Genomic DNA, 19,903 nt, shown 5'->3' with positions numbered 1-19,903 from the left:
TATAAGTAATACTTTCCAAATAGCGGGAATTCATATCTGTGGATAAAGGAGAGATGTGTGTTGAACTGAAAAAAACCCCAAAACTTTTTTAAAAATTTTTTATAAACAAATAAATAGGAATATACCCTCTAGGGCACTTTTAGGATCCGAATCCTTAGTGAACGATTCAGCCGCATACTGAATCCGAATCTGCATGTGCAAATTAAGACAAGCAAGAGTTAAAGAGAACCTTGAGAGAATCTTGGGCAAATCCCAAAGCCAAACCAGGATTGGCTGCTTCCCTCATTCCCTCTCTGTGACAGGAAGCCAGAAAAACAAAATGATTGTAGACAAAGACAATATTTTATTAGTCAGTAATTTACAGTAATTCCACACACTTTTTCCCTAATACAAAAATGATTTTGACTCAATGGATCCTTTGTCTTCCCTCTCAGGGTTTCTCCACCAGTCAGTTCCTCAACCATCTTGCCCCATCCTCCAGTTATTGCTCTTCATGCTGGCTGGTACCCACTATTCATTCCTCCCAGGAAACTAAACCTGAAAGGTCTCCATCTGTAGTGAGAAACAAACACATATTGGGGTTTTAGGGTGCACTACTGCATTGCGCCATTATGTGGGGGGCCCAGTGGTGCATATTGGGGTTTTAGGGTACACTACTGCATTGCGCCATTATGTGGGAAGCCCAGTGGTGCATATTGGGGTTTTAGGGTGCGCTACTGCATTGCGCCATTATGTGGGAAGCCCAGTGGTGCATATTGGGGTTTTAGGGTACGCTACTGCATTGCACCATTATGTGGGGGGCCCAGTGGTGCATATTGGGGTTTTAGGGTACACTACTGCATTGCGCCATTATGTGGGAAGCCCAGTGGTGCATATTGGGGTTTTAGGGTGCGCGACTGCATTGCGCCATTATGTGGGGGGCCCAGTGGTGCATATTGGGGTTTTAGGGTATGCTACTGCATTACGCCATTATGTGGGGGGCCCAGTGGTGCATATTGGGGTTTTAGGGTGCGCTACTGCATTGCGCCATTATGTGGGGGGCCCAGTGGTGCATATTGGGGTTTAAGGGTGCGCTACTGCATTGTCCCATTATGCGGGGGGCCCAGTGGTGCATATTGGGGTTTTAGGGTGCGCTACTGCATTGCGCCATTATGTGGGGGGCCCAGTGGTGCAGTGATTGGCATTGGCGCCTCCTAACTCCAAGGGTCAGGGCTGTTCACCTTGGGTCGGCCAACTTGGTCATTATTCATAGAAATGACTTTCTGTGGCATCGTGTTTGGCTCCACACTATCACTTTTACATGACTGGGATGATGGGAAATCCAGTTGCCCAATGATGTTTTTCCATGTGAATGGGGGTTGACGTTTTGCATGTTTGCTGAGCTGAGTCCCCTGGCTAGTTAGGTCACTTACAAATATGAAGTAAATATGATCATTCATTGAACCCTCAGATGGATGTTTGTGGGGCCTTTAGGCACAGAGTCACTATTAAACAAGGGTGTAATGCTATGCGGGATGTGATTTGTAGGTCAAAAACCATCTATACATGTTACAGTTGCCACTTTTCCCCTGCAGGAACAGGAGGTGATGTCATGGCGGGAACAGTGATGTCAGGCAGGGCCATGATGTCATAGGGTGGGACTATAACTCGGCGATTGGCAGATCATTGAGTAAATCTAGAAAAGTTCTTGGTTTTCCAAATCAGGAAAAGGGGGCAGGCAGTTTAGGCTCAGACAGCCCTTCCAAAAACCAGAGTGTCCAGGACAAAACTGGAGGCAACAGTTCTATGTGTATTGAACAGAACTGACTCACTGGGAGGATAAACTTATATCATCTATAAATGTATTTTTATTAAAGCATACACTTGCCTTAAAGCCTGGGCAGGTTGTACATCGCATCGACTTCTTCTTCTGTAATAAGAAAACATGACATTAACATAAAATCTAATTAGCACCAGGGCTGGGGGAGGAGGAGGGAAATATTTTTTTGCACATAATGGGGCCAATCGGAGCCGCAGGGGAAATATTGAATAAATCAGCTCAGGATAAAGGCAATATTGTCGGGCAAGGGGCTGTGACTGTGGAATCCTAGTGCGATAGGATGGCTACAGGAACCCTTCCCCAGGTAGTGTGGGCTTCAACCCAACAGTCCAGAGACCTTGGCCAAGGGTTTAGACAGACAACATATGAAATTGAGACTTTATTAGGTCAGAACAGGCAACATTTCGTCCAAGACTAAGGCTGAAACGTTGCCTGAGGAACCGCTCCTTACACAGTGAGGATGAGTTGATGGACCAAATGTTTTTCTTCTCTTCCTCCCACAAATGGTCAAGTGTCATTTAAAGACATTATGTAGTATAAGAAATAGGTGGGTTGGGTAAATAAATAATAATAGCAGTTATACCTCTTTGGTAAAAGTCGTACACCTTCACCAGCTGTGATGCCAGATTCTCTACCAGGACGTCTTGCCTTGCCAGGAAGGAGAAACATTGAGTTTCATGAGAGAGCTGCAAAAGAACAAGAGGTTGAGGGGGTGAGTGAATAGAGGGCAGTCAGCTCTAGGGGTAGAAATGGAGATGAGGGGGAACAAGGGCTTGTACACATTGGAGTCAAAACAACCACAGTCAACCACTGTGGTTATTTTGACTCCAATGGGTACAAGCCCTTGTTCCTCACATCTCAGGATCCAGTTGGTTGGTAACATCTGCATTTGGTCCAACTCTTACTCTAATGGAGCCTAAATGGGATTCCTGATAACCCTGGCACCACCAGACATTCCATAAATCTTATTCTGTCTTCTTATTCCTTCCTCAAGCCAAATATCCACATTCAACACCAGCCTCCCATGGAAGATGAAGTTCTACCTTAGTTCTAAACCTCATGGCATCTGGTATAATTGGCGCTACTTGCTATTTTTCCCTCAACTCTTTTTATGGTTTTACTTTTCTACCCATTTATCATCCCCCCCCCTGTTCATCTGCCCGGTTGCTATGGTATGCGGTACACAGTGGCAGTTACCTGGTGGCCCAGCACCATGGAGCGGGGGCGTGGCATGCAAGAGGGGAGGAGCAGAAGTTAGGAAAGAAGGCCTACTGGGGCCTATCATCCACATGATTAAGGAAACTGAATCACTGTCTACATCATTCCAAACATTTATCCTGAGGTCTATATCCCTGTCACTTTGTGGGAACAAACATCAGCTCAGTGTTTGTCATTCACCCCCTCACCTCATCGATATAAATCACTATTTGATCCATTTTGATTTCAATCTTCTTTACCAGGTGGTGGTTTTCAAGCTACAGGAAGGGAAACAAAGAGGAAAAAAATGTATAAAAGCACAAGCAAAAAGATAAGTGAAACAAATGATATGTGGCACTAGCATGACAACTACTGTAACTCCATGGTCCAGTTCGGAGGTTCTTGGCCCCATGTTATTTTTATGCAATGCACCTTGTTACAGCTGGAAGCCTTAGGCTCAACCCTTTTGCACTCCCAGAACAGAAAGAAAGAGGTACCATCTCTCTGTATGCTCTATGGCACAACTTGGTACTGGAGGGAGGGGGCACGGCAGTGGGGTGCATATCCCTACATTTAGGTACACACAAGGCAGGAGTTAAATTCTGCCCAACCGCCCTGTGGCAATTGATGCAGGGTACTGTGGGATCCTTGGAGCTACCACCGGGTTCAGAGATAGTGGTAGCTTCATGTTTCCCTGCATCAGTAACTGCCACTGCTCCCAGTTTGGAAAGGAAGTACTGAGCACAAACATGTACAAAGAACGCCCTTTGATGCAAGTCCCTTTAATCAATTGGATTATTGGCTGCAGGGAAATTTGTGCAGCTGTGGTTTGGACCTATGTATGCTGGGAAAAAATAACATTTTTGTTGCAGGAGAGCATTCTGTGCTTTTCCAGGCCACAAGTTACCCAACTTTTTCTGGAGGTGTGCCTCTCAGCCAAAAAGTGGGTGTTTTGTTCAAATACTCGCTTAATGTGTGATACCTTCACTAGGACATTTCAAGTCTTTCTACAGGTCACGCACTATGCACTGTTAGATGGACACATACAGTTCCCATTCTAGATTTCTGTTACCTCGTTTATAGTCTCTGGAATGGAACTGAAGCCAGACAACAAATCCGCTTGAATCAGTACCATGTTGGTTTTCTGACGTTGCCCAGTGTACCTGGAACAGACATGAAACTGTCAGAGAATATCCCATAGACCAGAGGTTCCCAAACTTTTTCCATTGAGTTGAGGAGCAACACAAGCATGCAATGTGTATCTGGGGTACTTGGTAGCCCCTATGTGGAGTGGAAGCCTACAGAAGGTTATGTTTGGCAGTACACCTGGTTTTCATGGAACCAAATCTTGGCTTCAGGAATTCAAAAATAAACAACTACAGTACTTTGAGGCCACCAGGAGCAACATCCAAGGGGTTGGTGATCAACATGTAGCTACTGAGATACTCAGAAGAGCAAATGCTTATATCGGCACTCTTTCTGTAGCAAAAATAGCATTTATGACACTTTCTAACTCCTTGGTGATGATCTATGGATCATTTAGTAACCTTACTACACTTAGTTGAGTTACATTGGTCAACAAAAACCTTTGGAATTAAATACCAAAGTTTTTCTCTTTCTTTTGCCCCTTCATACTTACTGTACACAGATGGTGAGGTTATAGCAGGATACAGATTGATTCCGGCAGCTGTCCTCACTGGAGCGGAGTCTCAGTTCGAAGGCCGGGCTTTTCCCAGCAGGCTTTGTGTTGTATTTCAGTATAACCTGGAGGAAGAACACAGCTGTAAACAGATGTGCAATTTCAAGCAATTTTTTTAAAAGGAACCTCAAAGAGAATACCAACAAACAAAATGGTGGGTGATAGATCCATATTATCCTCACCTGTAGGTTCACGCAGCCTTCGCCCTTCACCCGTGTAGTGTAATTTCCAGGAACCTTGTCAAGCCGTGTCTTTTGCAGCAGGAATCGTGTCTTGTTATCCACCCAGAACTGGTGTTTGGCTCCTCCTTCTTCTGCCAACTCCACTGTCACTTCTAATCCCAAATGCCCAGTGTATGAAATTTCAGCATATCGGGAAAGAGCGTGAAAGGCCACCACTGTGTCCTGCACAGTTTAATAGGGGAGATAATGAGCAGAAATAGATAAATCAGGGCAAATTAAGTGATAAAAGAGTCTAAGTGATTGAAACTCAAGCTATTCAGCCAGCAGTAGCTAACCACTTTAGAAAGCAGGTATTACTCTACTGACCTAAATACCGTAGCAAGGTACAGATAGGGATTAGGCAAACCGTAACCATGGTCGAACAAAAAAAGGGTTGGGATGACCATCAGTCACTTTGGTAAGCAGGGAGAAAGCCTTATAGTACTGGTCTTCACTGATCCCCTTGGGGCCCCAGAACCTTCCACCAGGGTCGGACTGGGGGGGTGCAGGGCCCACCGGGGATCACGCCCCAGGTTCCGTGCAAGTGCCCCCGCCGCGTCCCCTAACCCCCCTCGCAGGGGCCCCCCTAACCCCCACAGGGTCCCCTACCCGACGTCCTCCCCTGACCTCGTGTAAATTTAACACGTCAGGGGAGGAACGGTCGGGAGGGGGAGCTCTGGCAAGGGTCGGGTCTGGGTCTGCCGGGGCCCACTGGGATTTTTCCCGGTGTCACGGCGGCCCAGTCCGACCCTGCCTTCCACTTTAATTTGAACAAGGAACTTACTAACTGCCATTATCATGGCAGTGATTGGACCTCAAACTATTCAGCCAGCAGTAGCTAACCACTTTAAAAAGCAGGTGAAATCCTAGTTCCCATCTTCATCACAACCCGTTTGGGCCTTCAGAACTTGCTGTGATACCAACAAGGAACCTACTTACTCTATTGATCTAAATACCGTAGCAAGGTACATATAGGGATTAGGCAAAACGTAATCATGGTCAGAAAAAAAAGGGTCGGGATGACAATCAGTCACTTTGGTAAGCAGGGAGAAAGCCTTATAGTACCAGTCTTCACCGACACCATTTCAGGGCCCTGGGACCTTCCACCAACAAGGAACTTACTAACTGCTACTGTAATGGAACTCACTAACCTTAATGAACTAACTACCATAGTGAGATGCACATAAAGATTAGTCAAATATGTAGTCGTATTTAGGCAAAGGGTCATGATGGGCAGGAGCATGAACAGATAACAGAAGGCAGCTTGGACAAGAAGAGAAAGGGAAATGGGGAATTTCAACCCACAAATGCACCAAAATACCAAGGAAAGACAGAATGGACACAAGGAAACCCAGCTGAGATGAAATATGCTACAGTCTGCCATCCAATGGCTACGCGTGAATTAAACCAGAACTGAACACACTAAAGGAACCAGTAATGTGTGTTACCTTGCAGCAGTCTAATCAGTTTGGGTTCCTGATCTTCCTGAGGTTAGAAGAACTACAGCTGCCTGCAGCTTTCTCACCTGGGTGCTTCCAAAGCTTCCATGTGGATTTTGTTGTTGTCTGAGCCATGAAGCTATTTTCGATGCATTACATATATCATTCTTGGTGGGGTTTTCCAGGCTGAGGTGGGACAGGATCACATAGGATGCTGCCTCCACCTGAAGAGAATTTGGCTGAGCCCATGGAGAGGTTTTGGTTGGAGGAGCTTGGTTGGGGTTCAAAAGCCAGTAAACTTGATCATCTGTGAATGTATTGAAAAAGAGTAATGCAAAATTGAGATCTACTATGAATAATTTGATCTTTTGGTGCCAACAAAATGGTTCTGTCATTGACCCTTCTGACAAAGACATATTATAAAAGCATAAATAATAGGTTCCGCACATAAAATGTGATGCTTTCTAAGACTTAAATGAAGACAAAATCATTTTACCATGTCATCAACATACCACGTATGTGATGCTCTATAGAAGTGCTTCCAAACCTGTGGAGACCCATACGGGGTCCTGGAGCAGTGACTCTGAGTGAAAGCTTGAAGAACAATTATGGTAAGTTGGTGGAGAATGCCAATGTGCTCTACTTGATACTCCTGGAAGTCAAAGGTCATTGAAGGCGAGATTTTAGCCAAAAATGTATTTACTATATGTCTGATAACTTCCATAACCCTGTTGTAAGCTCAGGAGTTCCTGAAAGGGTAGTTAGAACTGAAAAGGTCCAAACCCCAATGGTTTACAGGATTAGAATCAAAATAATCAAAGGCTCACTGATAGTTTACTGACTTTATTTGATAAAAATTCACGTTCTGCAGAAAAGGGACTCTGCTAATTACAGTCAGTACAGTGGGGAAATTACACGGTGGGTCTTACCTGTTATCGTCGCTTTCTCATAGAGGCTTCTCAGGAGTGAATTCCTTAACTCGAAGTTTTTAGCCAAAGTGAAAGTGAAGCTGAGAAGAGCCATGGCGTAGGTACTGGTCACATTTGGCAAAGAGTTCTGCAGGCACTGCAGTGCTTTCTGCAACATTTCATCCTAGAAGAGGTGAAAGGACCATGTGCTTGAATCAGCTCTTATTCTTAGTACGGAACTTGAAGAGAAATGACCCAAATCTAGTCTTCTAGACTCTAGAATATCTTTCTTCTCATTGGGCCTGCTGTGCAGGGCTTTTGATTTAATTCTTCTCTAAATGGGTATTGAAATCATGTGATCTGCAGTGGATCCTCCTGCCAACAAATATTTGTTTCTATCTAATAGCCCCTCCAGCTGCAATACCTATGAAAGGACTTCCTTCAAACAGGGCAAAATAAAGCAAAGAGGACTTTTGAGGGAGGTTCAAGGTGGCACATATCGTACTCCTATCAGGAGAAAACTTATTGCATTGTGGATATGGAACTGGGCCGACCCATCTTGCTTGGATAGACCAGAGTGAACACATCAAAGCACATGAAGTCTTTCAGAGATTTACCTCCTCAGTCCACTTTATCTGTAATATAGCGGCAGCCACATATGCAGTCAGTGTGGTTTCATCATTCACACCCCCCTGTAATAAGGCAAAAAGGCACATGTTATTCCAAATCTCTATATCATTAAGTATTATTGACAGTTTGATTGGCATTTATTCTTCTGTAATGCTGATGCTTTGGACAGCACGTTGATTTCATGTTATGGAGTTGGACCTGAAAGACTGCTTTCCTTGGCAGTTCATCGGATAACTGTAAAGTCTCTAGAACTGCAAGGTCTCTAGAAAAGAGACTTTCCCAAGACATTTAAAGTCCACATTAGCCCAGTGACCTTAGAGGAGGCGGAAGGACTGAGTGACGTTACCTGCAAAGAAGACTTGAAGAGCGTCCCTCTGCGTATGAAGCAGCCGCTGGGCAGTTGATTGCTCTTCAGCCAGGCTATAGCCTCATACAAGTGCTTCTCGTCCACAGAGATGAAATGGGAGACTGCATAAAAGATCTGCATGACAAATGCTGTCAGCCTGATAATAGGAGATTGGGAGAGATCATTAGGCTTCAGGGAAGGAAAAGGAGAGAGGTCTAAACTACTCAACAGAGGAGAAAGGAAGCAATGGACCTTAAACGTCTTTAAAAAGGAAAGATGATTTTTTTCCCTTATTCACATCTCCTCAACGAAATATATGGTCTCTGTCCATTTTGAGGTTTCTAGTTGAAGAAGCAGATGCACTTACCACGTGTTCCCCTCTTCGTCTTTCTCCCCAAAGGCACTGAATGAGCCATCCAATCTCTTGTAATTGAGCTCCTGCTGGTACCCTGCAGGATTAGGGTATAAACCCATCGGTTAATTTGTACTCCAAGCATGTTGCCCACCGTACCAAGCATGTTGCCCACCGTATCAAGCATGTTGCCTACCGTACCAAGCATGTTGCCCACCGTACCAAGCATGTTGCCCACCGTATCAAGCATGTTGCCTACTCTCTATGAACAATATGTTCCTTTACTGTGACTGTTCACTCCACAAAATTAAATTGAACACTGATTCTTTGCTCCGTGATTCTTTGGTCACCAAGTTCACCACCCCACTGTCTGTCTCACTTTTCTACTCACTATGAGTAACCATTTAATCTTCAGGCTCCTAATGACTATTTCACCATAGTCCCTTATTCCATAAGGTCATCTGCTGCTAGTGGTCACCGGCTAATTATTCCCAAGTATTTCCATACTCTTTCTCCATTCTGTTCATAAGAAACTTATCCACTACTCACCATGCGCCTGGTAGACCTCCCCTCTTACTCTCACAGTGTCCGTTAGCTGATTCGTATTTTCAAGGTATCTCAATACATATAGGTTTGAAGCAAATTTCGCCATGTTCTGTTCTCCACAGCCAGTTGGAAGATCAAGAAGGTTCTCTACATTCTCTAGAGGTTTTCCCATCAAGTCCCCTGTTAGGATTTTCACAATATCTTACAAATACAGAACCTGAATCACAGTAGTCTTTAAACTAATTTTGCATTAAAGAGGCAATTGTTACTTTATTTTACAGCGGGGTTCTTTACTGGTTTCTCAACTAAGTTTCCATGCACATAGTCTGGATGAGTTGGTTTGGCTGTGGTTCTGGTGGACTGGACCGGTACTGGCCTCGAGTCCCTCTCATCTTGAACTTTGTGAAACACTGGATAATGCGTCTGGTAATCACCTGTTCCTTTTGGGTATTGAGTCTTCGGCCTCTGCTGGAAAGTGCGCGATGGAGGCCGCGGTGCATTTCCCTCATGGAATACAGGGATAGGGATATAGCCACGTGGCAGCGGGTAACTCCCAGCGCTTTGTCTGCCAGGGGACTGGGAAAGGACACTCTGTCTACTGGGGGACTGAGAGAGGTGGCTCTGTGACTCTGCGATGGACGGAGGGGGTTGCAAGGAGAATACAGTGCTTTTAGATATGATTTAAGGATGATTCCCCTGGGTCCCTTAAGGGTAAACTTCTCAGGGGGGCTAAAAACAGCACTGTGCCTAATTAAAGGGACACTGCCATGATATTCATGGGGCAATTTTTATTTCTAAATGACACTGTTACACAGCAAATAATTCCCTCTGCCATTTAACCTTTTATTCTTGTACCAACAAATGTATTTGTAGCTGTAATATTGGTGTGTAGGCGCCATCTCAGTGCCTTGTGCCTGAGTCTGAGCTTTCAGCCAGCGCTACACATTAGAACTGCTTTCAGCTAACCTATTGTTTCTCCTACTCCCATGTAACTGGAGGAGTCCCAAGCCGGACTTGGATTTCTTACTATTGAGTGCTATTCTGATACCTACTGGGAGCTGCTATCTTGCTCCCTTCCCATTGTTCTGCTGATTGGCTGCTGGGGGTGAGGGGGGGGGGGATATCACTCCAACTTGCAGCACAGCAGTAAAGTGTGCCTGAGTCTGAGCTTTCAGAAGGAGCCAGCGCTACACATTAGAACTGCTTTCAGCTACCCTATTGTTTCTCTTACTCACATGTAACTTTAACATTAATGAGCTAAGGAGAAAAGGATTGATAAGCTAAGACTTATGACACACAGGCTAGATATTCAGATTTTGTGGCTTATGGGTAAAACAGGTTGGGGACCCCTGATACAATACAAATAATACAAATAAAATCGGTGTATTTTCAGTCCTAATCAAGTCAGGTGCCATGGAGAAGGGCATATGGGAGTGCCACTGAAGCAAACATTGATTATATTGTCGGGACATTTAATCACATTCTCACCCACAATAGAAATCTCGGCTCTAGCAGAGTCCGGCACCATATCTGGGGGCAGGCTGATGGAAACCGCTTGGGAGGAGAGATTCTCTACATGGGAGGAAAACAGAACAGGAGGGTGTAGATTTATCCTATAGATACTGTATATTCATAGTTCTTTATAGAGGCTACTGGCACATAATGCCTACAATTCTATGGTTTGGATGACTGTACCTTCAGCGCAGAGCAGGAAATTCTGGCATTTCTCAACGGGCATCCCTTCTGGCTATGGATAACACAGAGACAATGGAAGGCATAATCAATATAGTTCAATTACATATTGTATCATGAGTATTTAATAGAATGATCCTCATGTGAAAGTGCCATCATTTACCATAGGCAACACATTCTCAGCTCAGATACATAGGAAGCGGCTGCAGGCAGGGAAGGGCACTTGAACCACTTTGAATTTCCATGAAAGGACCACATTAGTAAAACGTTGCCTGTATAGGTAGCCTTGAGCTGGATATACATGGAAACATCCAGTCTTTTGGCCACCTCTCCAAAACTCTTTGACCAATGTGGCTTCTCAAGTGGTAGTCCAAAAAAATTGCAAGGTTTGGCCTTTGTGCCAGTGAGTGGACCACATCCAGGGTCGGACTGGGCCGCCGGGACACCAGGAAAAATCCCGGTAGGCCCCAGCGGCCCAGGCCCGACCCTTGCGGTGCTCCCCCTGCCCAACTGCTCCTGCTCCGGCGCGTTAAATGTACGCACTCGGGGATGTACGTCGGGTGGGGGGCCCTCGGGGGTCGGGGAGGCTATGGGCGCGGGCCCTGGTGGGCCCTCCACACCCCAGTCCAACCCTGACCACATGGGGATCAGCAGTATCATTGTCTATAAACTGCATCAGCCTGACTTAGTCCTGAGCCAAAGGGATTCTCGGCACAGCCTGATACTATCTCTACACTTAAATGGACCAGGATCAATAGTTTGGGGTTGATTTCTGTTTGTCTATGGGACTTTGGGTTTCAATCAGCCTATCAAGTCTAACAATTTAAACTGGTGCCGTTTACTAGAATGAAAGTGTCAGGAACCAGCAAGCCTAATCAGTTTTCTCATTGGCCGACTCGTGAGTCCCACAGGAATCAGACTGTGTGTGGCCGGCATATACACAACTCTTGGGACTAATGCCTTAGTGCAGGGGTGTACAAGTGGCCAAATGTGGCCCTCCAAAGGATTTGACCCTCAGTCTGTTTGAAGGCTCCATAGACTTCACTATATGACATTATCGTTTCCAACATGCTATATGGGAAATAATCGGCCTTCTACAAGTTGGACAGCACTGCCTTAGTGCATTAACCCATAGCAACCAATCATGTTGCTTTGATCTTGCAAACAGCCGATAAACGTTGAGCGCTGATTGGTTGTGCCCTGTTTGGCCCACTGCTAGTAAATAAGCCCTTGGGAGTCTATGTGTAAAACCTTCAATGCACGAGTTCTGCAATAACATTCTCTGTACCTTAATTTCCAGTGGTCTAATCAGAATATCAAGAGCGCCATCTTCAGGCACAGTTGGTACCTCTCCCCCACATAACTCTCCCGTGGGGATGGCTTCCGCCCTGACCTCAACCTGCGCTGAGCCTAAAAAAAAATGATTTTGATGGGCAATATAGTCTTTCACCATTTTGCTCTCATCCCTTATCATTTGTTTCATGCTTTGCCCTTTATTCCCCTCCCTTTTATCTTCTATTTTCCCATCTGTTTTCCTTAATATGATTTATAATTTATCATCTCCCTTCCACCCCACCCCGCTCCCATTGCTGTTCCTGGCTATATCATATCAGGGAACACAGTATACAGAATGCACTGCCATAATCATTGGGACAGTTCTGCTGGGACCAACATTGTGCATAACATTATACTGTGTTGCTATTGGGTTTGGGAGGCGGGTGATGATGTCATGGGGCGGGGAAATGGGCAGGAAAATAGGCGGGGCAGTTGCTGTTATTTAAAAGTGGCTGATTGGCTATAGAATGAGAGTCAGGGAATGAAGAGATTCTATAGGTAGGGTTGTCAGCCTTATAAATATGCAATACCAGCACTGGCCCTAACTGCCAGCTAGCCCAGTCAAATACCGGCTGGATGGGAACCCTAAACTGTGCCCTTGACTTACCCAGTCCCAGAGCTGTCGCTTCCCAGACAAAGACTTTGGTTTCCCCAGGAGCCACACACTGTGTATAGAGGCAGGCCGGGCACCCTGTCAGCTTCAGTTTGGGAGACTCTTTAAGTGTGGAAGTTACCTGGAAGGACAAATACATACTGGGATTATTGGTTAGGACAAATACATGCTGGGATTATTGGTTAGGACAAATACATACTGGGATTATTGGTTAGGACAAATCTATACTGGGAATATTGGTTAGGACAAATACATACTGGGATTATTGGTTAGGACAAATCTATACTGGGAATATTGGTTAGGACAAATACATACTGGGATTATTGGTTAGGACAAATCTATACTGGGAATATTGGTTAGGACAATATATACTGGGATTATTGGTTAGGACAAATATATACTGGGAATATTGGTTTGGACAATATATACTGGGATTATTGGTGAGGACAAATATATACTGGGATTTTTGGTTAGGACAAATACATACTGGAATTATTGGTTAGGACAAATCTATACTGGGAATATAGGTTTGCACAAATATATACTGGGATTATTGGTTAGGACAAATCTATACTGGGAATATTGGTTAGGACAATATATACTGGGATTATTGGTTAGGACAAATATATACTGGGAATATTGGTTTGGACAATATATTCTGGGATTATTGGTGAGGACAAATATATACTGGGAATATTGGTTAGGACAATATATACTGGGCATTATTGGTTAGGACAAAATATAATACTGGCGAATATTGGTTTTGGACAATATATACGGGATTATTGGTTAGGACAAATATATACTGCGGGAAATATGAGTTTGGGACAATACATACTGGGATATTGGTTTGGACAAATACATACTGGATTATTGGTTAGGACAAAATCTATACTGGGGAATATTGGTTAGGGACAATATATACTGGGATTATTGGTTAGGACAAAATCTTATACTGGGGCATATATTGGTTTGGACCAATATATACTGGGATATTGGTAGGGACAAATCTATACTGGGCAATATTGGGTTTGCGACCACTATATACTAGGATTATTGGTTAGGACAAATCTATACTGGGAATATTGGTTTGGACAATATATACTAGGATTATTGGTTAGGACAAATCTATACTGGGATTATTGGTTAGGACAAATCTATACTGGGATTATTGGTTAGGACTGCAGAGTTTGCAGCTTTGCCAGTTCTAACACAGTCCTGTTTTAATAGAACTACAAGGGGGAACAGGCAGGGGGAAATAAGAGGGGAGAGAGAGAATGGGTAAACGGAGAATTGGAGACTAATGGCCGCCCCCCACAACAATTATTATATATATCACTTAGTACTGTCATTCCAAGGGAAAGAGTTAATGATCCACAAGTCACTGGTACGTGTTAATTCTAAATTAGCCGGAATGAGTATTTCAGGTTCTGCCTCAGAGATCTATACAAAGTATAGAGGGTCCCAAACCCATTCCTTCCAAGCAATCCAGAACCAGAGATGGGAGAATTCTGAGAGGCTTGTATTGTCGGATATATAACCGCTTAGATTGTAAGCTCTACGGGGCAGGGACCTCCTTCCTACTGTGTCTCATACCACATGGCACTTATATATATATATTTATTGTATTTATTTATTATATCACTTGTCCTCCCTGTGTTTAATTTTGTATTCTGTAAGACTGTACAGCGCTGCGTACCCTTGTGGCGCTTTATAAATAAAGTTATTCATACATACATACATACATATATTGTAAGTGCAATGTTACCATTTTATGCAAAGGAATCATACTATGGGTTTGCAGCCCTCTATACTCTCTAATGTTTTACAGCCCCATTTTATTCTATAAGAGTAGGTGCCCTGAGCCAGGTTCTCCATTTTGAGTCCAAATTCTTCATATTTACTTACCATTAGAGTCCTATTCATAAAATTAAAGACCGAGGCTTTAACGGGGAATGACTCCCCCCTGACCACAGAGTATGGGAGAGTCATATATATGAAAAACGGCTGGAAGGCTCTTAGGGTGGCTGTGGGTGAGAGACCCAGGCCTGTATCCCCCATGCATAGCATCTTAGCTTTCCACTCGGTAATCGTGTCTGGCACCTTCAGCTCCATACTGGCTTGCCCCGAGTTCCTAAATAAGGAAATGTCAATAAATCTCACACAAAAATTCTGTAAACTGTAAAAACATGGCCTTTGCTCCTTGTCTTCTGTGTGCAAGTTAGTCTTTAGAACCATAGGAGGCTAATGGGTGTTGGTTAAAAAGAAGGTAGTGACTAGCTAAACTGAGACAAAGGGGGGAATTCACAAAAGTGCTGATATTCCGACAAAATAATAGATTTGTCGGATTTTCCACCGTATTCACAAACCTTCATCTCCACTTTTGTGAATTTGTCTTTTAAACAGACAGTTTTCAGAATTTGTCATTTTCCCAACATTTTTTTTTTTTATGAATTTGCCTTTAGCTGTTAGTAAATCTGTCGGTGCCATCAAACCCAGTCCCACAGCGCCAGGAGCCTCGGGGGGAGGGATTTACCGGCAGGATTTGGCATTTCATTTGCCATTTGTCTTTTCTCTTTGGGGCATTTCCTGAGGGGGTAAATATTTACAATATATTCACACAAAAAGTTATTATTGCCTCATTCATTAAGCTAAAGCTATCATAACAAGGCAAATGTGAGGTAAAAACTTTTTATATATAAGATATAAATTAAACTTTTTTTAATCGGTGTTTTACTTGTTTATAAAATGTTAATGAGGCTTTTTGCACCTATTGTTCTCGGGTTAGACAGAAACTTGTCCCCTAACAATAGGCTGCTAATCACCATTAATATGTTAATGATCCCCCAATGGGGCCCCTACCAGAGGTGTGAAATGGAGATTGGGGGAAACCAAACAAAACAGAAGATCTTAGAATTGGTGTGACAGAGTTACACTGAGCTTTACGCCATTTTGAAAAATGGGGGAAAATGTTGGGGGTAAAAATGTTGTTAAAACGACGTATAAATGTCGTTTAAACGACAAATTCACAAAAGTGTCTGTAAACTGTCTTTCTTTCACCAAAAACGGAAAAGTGGCGGTTGAGTCGGAATTTAGGCGGATTTCTGTTTGTGAATCTGGAGAAAGTGTTTTCCACCACTTTTACTCCAAAAAAGGGCTCTCTCCACTTTTGTGAATTCCCCCCAATGGCTACAACGGCAAGACTAACATTTCAACCAAGTCAGTAACTACAGGATTTCCATGATTTCAATTTTCCACCCTAAAACTCCCAGTATTCTAATTATGATCCAAACATCGAATGTTTGATATTTATAAAGTGCTAAAAGAAAACCAAAAACTCAAATGTAAAACTTCCCATCTAGGGAAGTTTATTTCAAAGCCAATGGGAGCTGCCCTAGGCAAACTCAAGCCATATTTTCAATTCGAGATTTTCGAAGTTTGTAAACTGACAAAGTTTTTCATATTTGATTTTTTAATACATAAGCAAATATTCAAGTTTGGTTTTTTTTGATAAAAGTTTATTCGAAGTAGGAAAAAAACGCTCCAATTCCCAAACTCAAAAACAGATAAATAAGCCCAATGGTGTCGGCGTTAACATGAGAAGAATCCTTCCATATATTCTTCTCATATACTCATCTAATGGTTTATAGTCCTGGGATCTATGGAGTTGGTCTCGTTAATATACATAAAGCAAATACTATTTGTGATTGGCCAGACCAGTTCGATTGATCAGAGAAAGGTCCCTGATATAAAGTTACACAGTATTTACATACCCAAGTGGTATAAAATGCCAGATCCATGTTTCCGGAAAGTCTTTTCGTATTTTTTCCTTGACTTCAGTAAGGGTCGGGCTTGATTGGCCCAAAATATCCACTAAGTCATCGACCATAACAGGAGGTGATGGTGGAGGGTTAAATAGATCAACTAAAAAAACAGAAAAGGTTCCAAAGACCATTAAGCCGCCATTTGCATTCTCCATAAAGTCTGGGTTATAAAATGTTTAATAAGAATAACTGAATAACAGTCAAAGTCATGGCGCTAATAAAATGGTGGCAAAATGAAGCATATCCTCTAAAAACAACGGAACTTACATGTGGGACCATTGTAGAGTCTCCATTTAATCTGTAAGTGATGGACGCTATCTACAGGCTTCCCTTCCTAGCACTAAGCACTTAATGACCGATATACAGTAAGTAAAGGAGAGGTACATCTTGCACTAAGCGCTTAATGACCGATATACAGTAGATAAAGGAGAGGTACTTCTTGCACTAAGCGCTTAATGACCGATATACAGTAAGCAGAGGAGAGGTACATCTTGCACTAAGCGCTTAATGACTGATATACAGTAGGTAAAGGAGAGGTACATCTTGCACTAAGCGCTTAATGACTGATATACAGTAAGTAAAGGAGAGGTGCATGTTACAGAGAAGGTCATTCTGGTGTCATACTGCAACCTATGGAGAGTGCCCATTAGATTCACTCCAACAAACTTGGCTAAAAAATCAGAACAAATACATTACCAGATAAATCATAACGTGACAAGGCAGCAACTGGTGGGTAGACATGACATTCTTTCGGCTTCTTCACTATGGTGTTTGTGAGAATCTTTAATCCCATTCTCTAAAACAGCATAACAGAACATTTTGATAAAAACAATGTCTATGTCTGTCAGTCTGTCTATATCCATCTAATCTCATTTCTCTCTCTGTAGCTTCTGATCAGTCCATGATTATCAAGCAGCTGATGATGGTACCAGACTGTTAAGGTCCTCATACACGTTAAGATTCGCTCGCTTTGCGAGGTCGCCAAGCGAGCAAATCTTCATTCGATATCCTTACCTATGGGTGGCCGAAATCGGGGAGCATGTAGGTAATTCGATCGTTTAGCCCTGGGGCCAAGCAATCGAATTATATTGGCAGCAATGGGGCAGTCGGTTTGGGGACCGCATGAACAAGCTGATGCGTTCCCCGATCTGACTGAATCTTTTAACGTGGCCGATCGATATCTGAATAACTTCAGGCCAGATATTGGTCGGGCATGCCCCTCATTCCTGCCCCTACATGGGCCGATAAGCTGCTGAATCTGTCCAAGGGACCCATATCGGCAGCTACTATCGACCCATGTATGGGGGACCTTTAGATGTTCTTAATTAAACATAACTTAACTTCTGTTGATCTCAATAGCATCCTTATCAAGGGTCCAATATACATTCCCCTAAAGGAAGAAAATATTTGCATCATAGGTTTATGTGACCTTTACAAACAAAACTGTTGGTGCTATGAACGTCTGAGGCCTTCAAAGATAATTCCAGGACTTTCTGCACCTCCAGGGAACCTCATATTCTCTTTCTACTCTAAAAAATAAATATCAGATTCTGCTAAAATATATTTACAGAAACATATAGTGAAGTCAAATATCATTATTATGTAGAACAACCTGGTACAGATAAACATACAGGTAAAAAATGACCTGCCCCACTAAGCTTACAATCGATACTAATAGGATTGATGGGTCCCATTATCTAAGAATGAACTAGTATAATTTTTACATTTTCCATTGTTTTACTGGAAATAAATAATGAATTAAGAGAAATGAGTAATGAATTAAGAGAGACAAACCAAGTTATAGATGGAAATTGGGAAATTAGAAGGTTTTCTTTAGAAACTTAGCAACCTCTGTTGAAGTAGAAAAATTAAATAGATTGGGTTGGTGAAACAGAAATGTATTTTGTTGCCTTTGTTATACCTTGATAAGTTTAAACATATCAAGAGACCTTGGAGTCCTCCAGTTGATGTGCCGTTTCTGGCGCTCATGGCCATTCAGTGAGCGCTTGGAGAACCGTGGGCTTGGACTCCAACAGATGGGGTCATCCTCCCGCACTCGATATGGATACCCATACTGATTTCTCACTGAGACGAAACTGTACAACTAGTAAACAGAGAAAGATGCCTGTTTGAATGAGTTCAGGGTAGACCTCTTAGGCTCAAATTTATTTACTTCCACCTTTTAAACAGGACTTTTTGCCACCCCAGCATGGTTGAGTTGTTCCTCAGCTGTTTACACAACACATAACCTTTACCCCAATCCCCACAGTTTGGGAACATAGTCTCTAGACAAGTGAAGTTATATGGCTTAAGTTAATGGAAATATAATCTCTATTACAGCAGATCCTCTTCTCTATCTCTTGTATAAAGTGCTTCTGTCTACTCTTGGGGGGCAACATGGGACATCATTGTCCAAACTATTAGATTCTATTAACTTGCAAGCTGTTTCCAAAGAATGCTTCCATTTGTATTTGCAAGATCTAATTTACAGATGGCAGCAGGCCCAATTAAAGGAATTTCAGTCTTCTACAAACAGAATTGGGATGATTGACTGAGCTTTTGGATTTTGTCCACAAATGTCATGCTAGCTGGCCCTCATGTTGTCCCTCAGGTAGTCACTTCCAAGTTTGAGTACCTTACAGTGAGGCATTAAGGCCAGTGCTAATTGATACCCTCAGCTTGACAGGGCCAAATTATTGGATTAAACTGGTGGACAACAAGCCGATGCGGTCCCCAATCCGACTGAGAATCAAACCTGCCCAATGAAGATCTGCCCAGTTTTAGGTGGGCCCATACACAGGCTGATCAGCTGCCGATATGGTCTGAAGGACCCAATTCAGCAGCTAAAATCTGCCCGTGTATGGCCAACTTTACTCTGTGTGGATGACCAGATTGTATGGCATGATCTGTTGGAAGTATTTCTAAAGGTCCCCATACACGGGCCGATTCTAGCTGCTGATATGGGTCCCTTAGACTGATTCTGCAGCTTATCGGCCCGTGTATGGGCACTACCGACGGGCCTGAAATCGGCAGGTTAAAAAATCTAGTCGGATCGGCGACTGCATCGGCTCGTTGGTGCGGTCCCCAAACTGACTTTGCCTATACCCGTCATTATAATTCGATTGTTTGGCCCCAGGGCCATTAGCCTGGATTCTCCCGATATCGCCCACCCGTAGGTGGGGGATATCGGGAGAAGATCCGCTCACTGGGCGACATCGCCAAGCGAGCGGATCTGCCCGTGTATGGGGACCTTTAGTTCACAGTTATTGATCTGGTTGATCA

At 43.3% G+C, this 19,903-nt stretch overlaps 1 protein-coding gene across 1 annotated transcript in view; it reads right to left on the bottom strand.

The window, feature by feature from the left end:
* Positions 1-320: 320 nt before the first annotated feature.
* The window catches only part of LOC108644844 (alpha-2-macroglobulin-like protein 1), a 31,951-nt gene continuing 12,368 nt past the window's right edge, over positions 321-19,903 (bottom strand). Inside the window, exons 16-36 of the mRNA XM_031905383.1 lie at positions 18,543-18,725; positions 17,318-17,417; positions 16,571-16,721; positions 14,706-14,931; positions 12,792-12,918; positions 12,138-12,259; positions 10,853-10,904; positions 10,646-10,729; positions 9,161-9,337; positions 8,627-8,708; positions 8,260-8,416; positions 7,901-7,975; positions 7,305-7,467; positions 6,462-6,682; positions 4,898-5,119; positions 4,656-4,780; positions 4,089-4,179; positions 3,226-3,294; positions 2,403-2,505; positions 1,868-1,909; positions 321-552 (exon numbers count right to left, since the gene is read on the bottom strand). Coding sequence (XP_031761243.1) covers positions 1,869-1,909; positions 2,403-2,505; positions 3,226-3,294; positions 4,089-4,179; positions 4,656-4,780; positions 4,898-5,119; positions 6,462-6,682; positions 7,305-7,467; positions 7,901-7,975; positions 8,260-8,416; positions 8,627-8,708; positions 9,161-9,337; positions 10,646-10,729; positions 10,853-10,904; positions 12,138-12,259; positions 12,792-12,918; positions 14,706-14,931; positions 16,571-16,721; positions 17,318-17,417; positions 18,543-18,725 — 2,571 coding nt within the window. The 3' untranslated portion in view covers positions 321-552; position 1,868. The remainder of the gene's footprint in view (positions 553-1,867; positions 1,910-2,402; positions 2,506-3,225; positions 3,295-4,088; positions 4,180-4,655; positions 4,781-4,897; positions 5,120-6,461; positions 6,683-7,304; positions 7,468-7,900; positions 7,976-8,259; positions 8,417-8,626; positions 8,709-9,160; positions 9,338-10,645; positions 10,730-10,852; positions 10,905-12,137; positions 12,260-12,791; positions 12,919-14,705; positions 14,932-16,570; positions 16,722-17,317; positions 17,418-18,542; positions 18,726-19,903) is intronic.

This window comes from Xenopus tropicalis, chromosome 7 (genome assembly GCF_000004195.4).
Source record: "Xenopus tropicalis strain Nigerian chromosome 7, UCB_Xtro_10.0, whole genome shotgun sequence".
Classification (NCBI taxonomy): Eukaryota; Metazoa; Chordata; class Amphibia; order Anura; family Pipidae; genus Xenopus; species Xenopus tropicalis.
The sequence above is the reverse complement of the archived record's forward strand: the minus strand, read 5'-3'. Positions and strand labels throughout refer to the sequence as shown.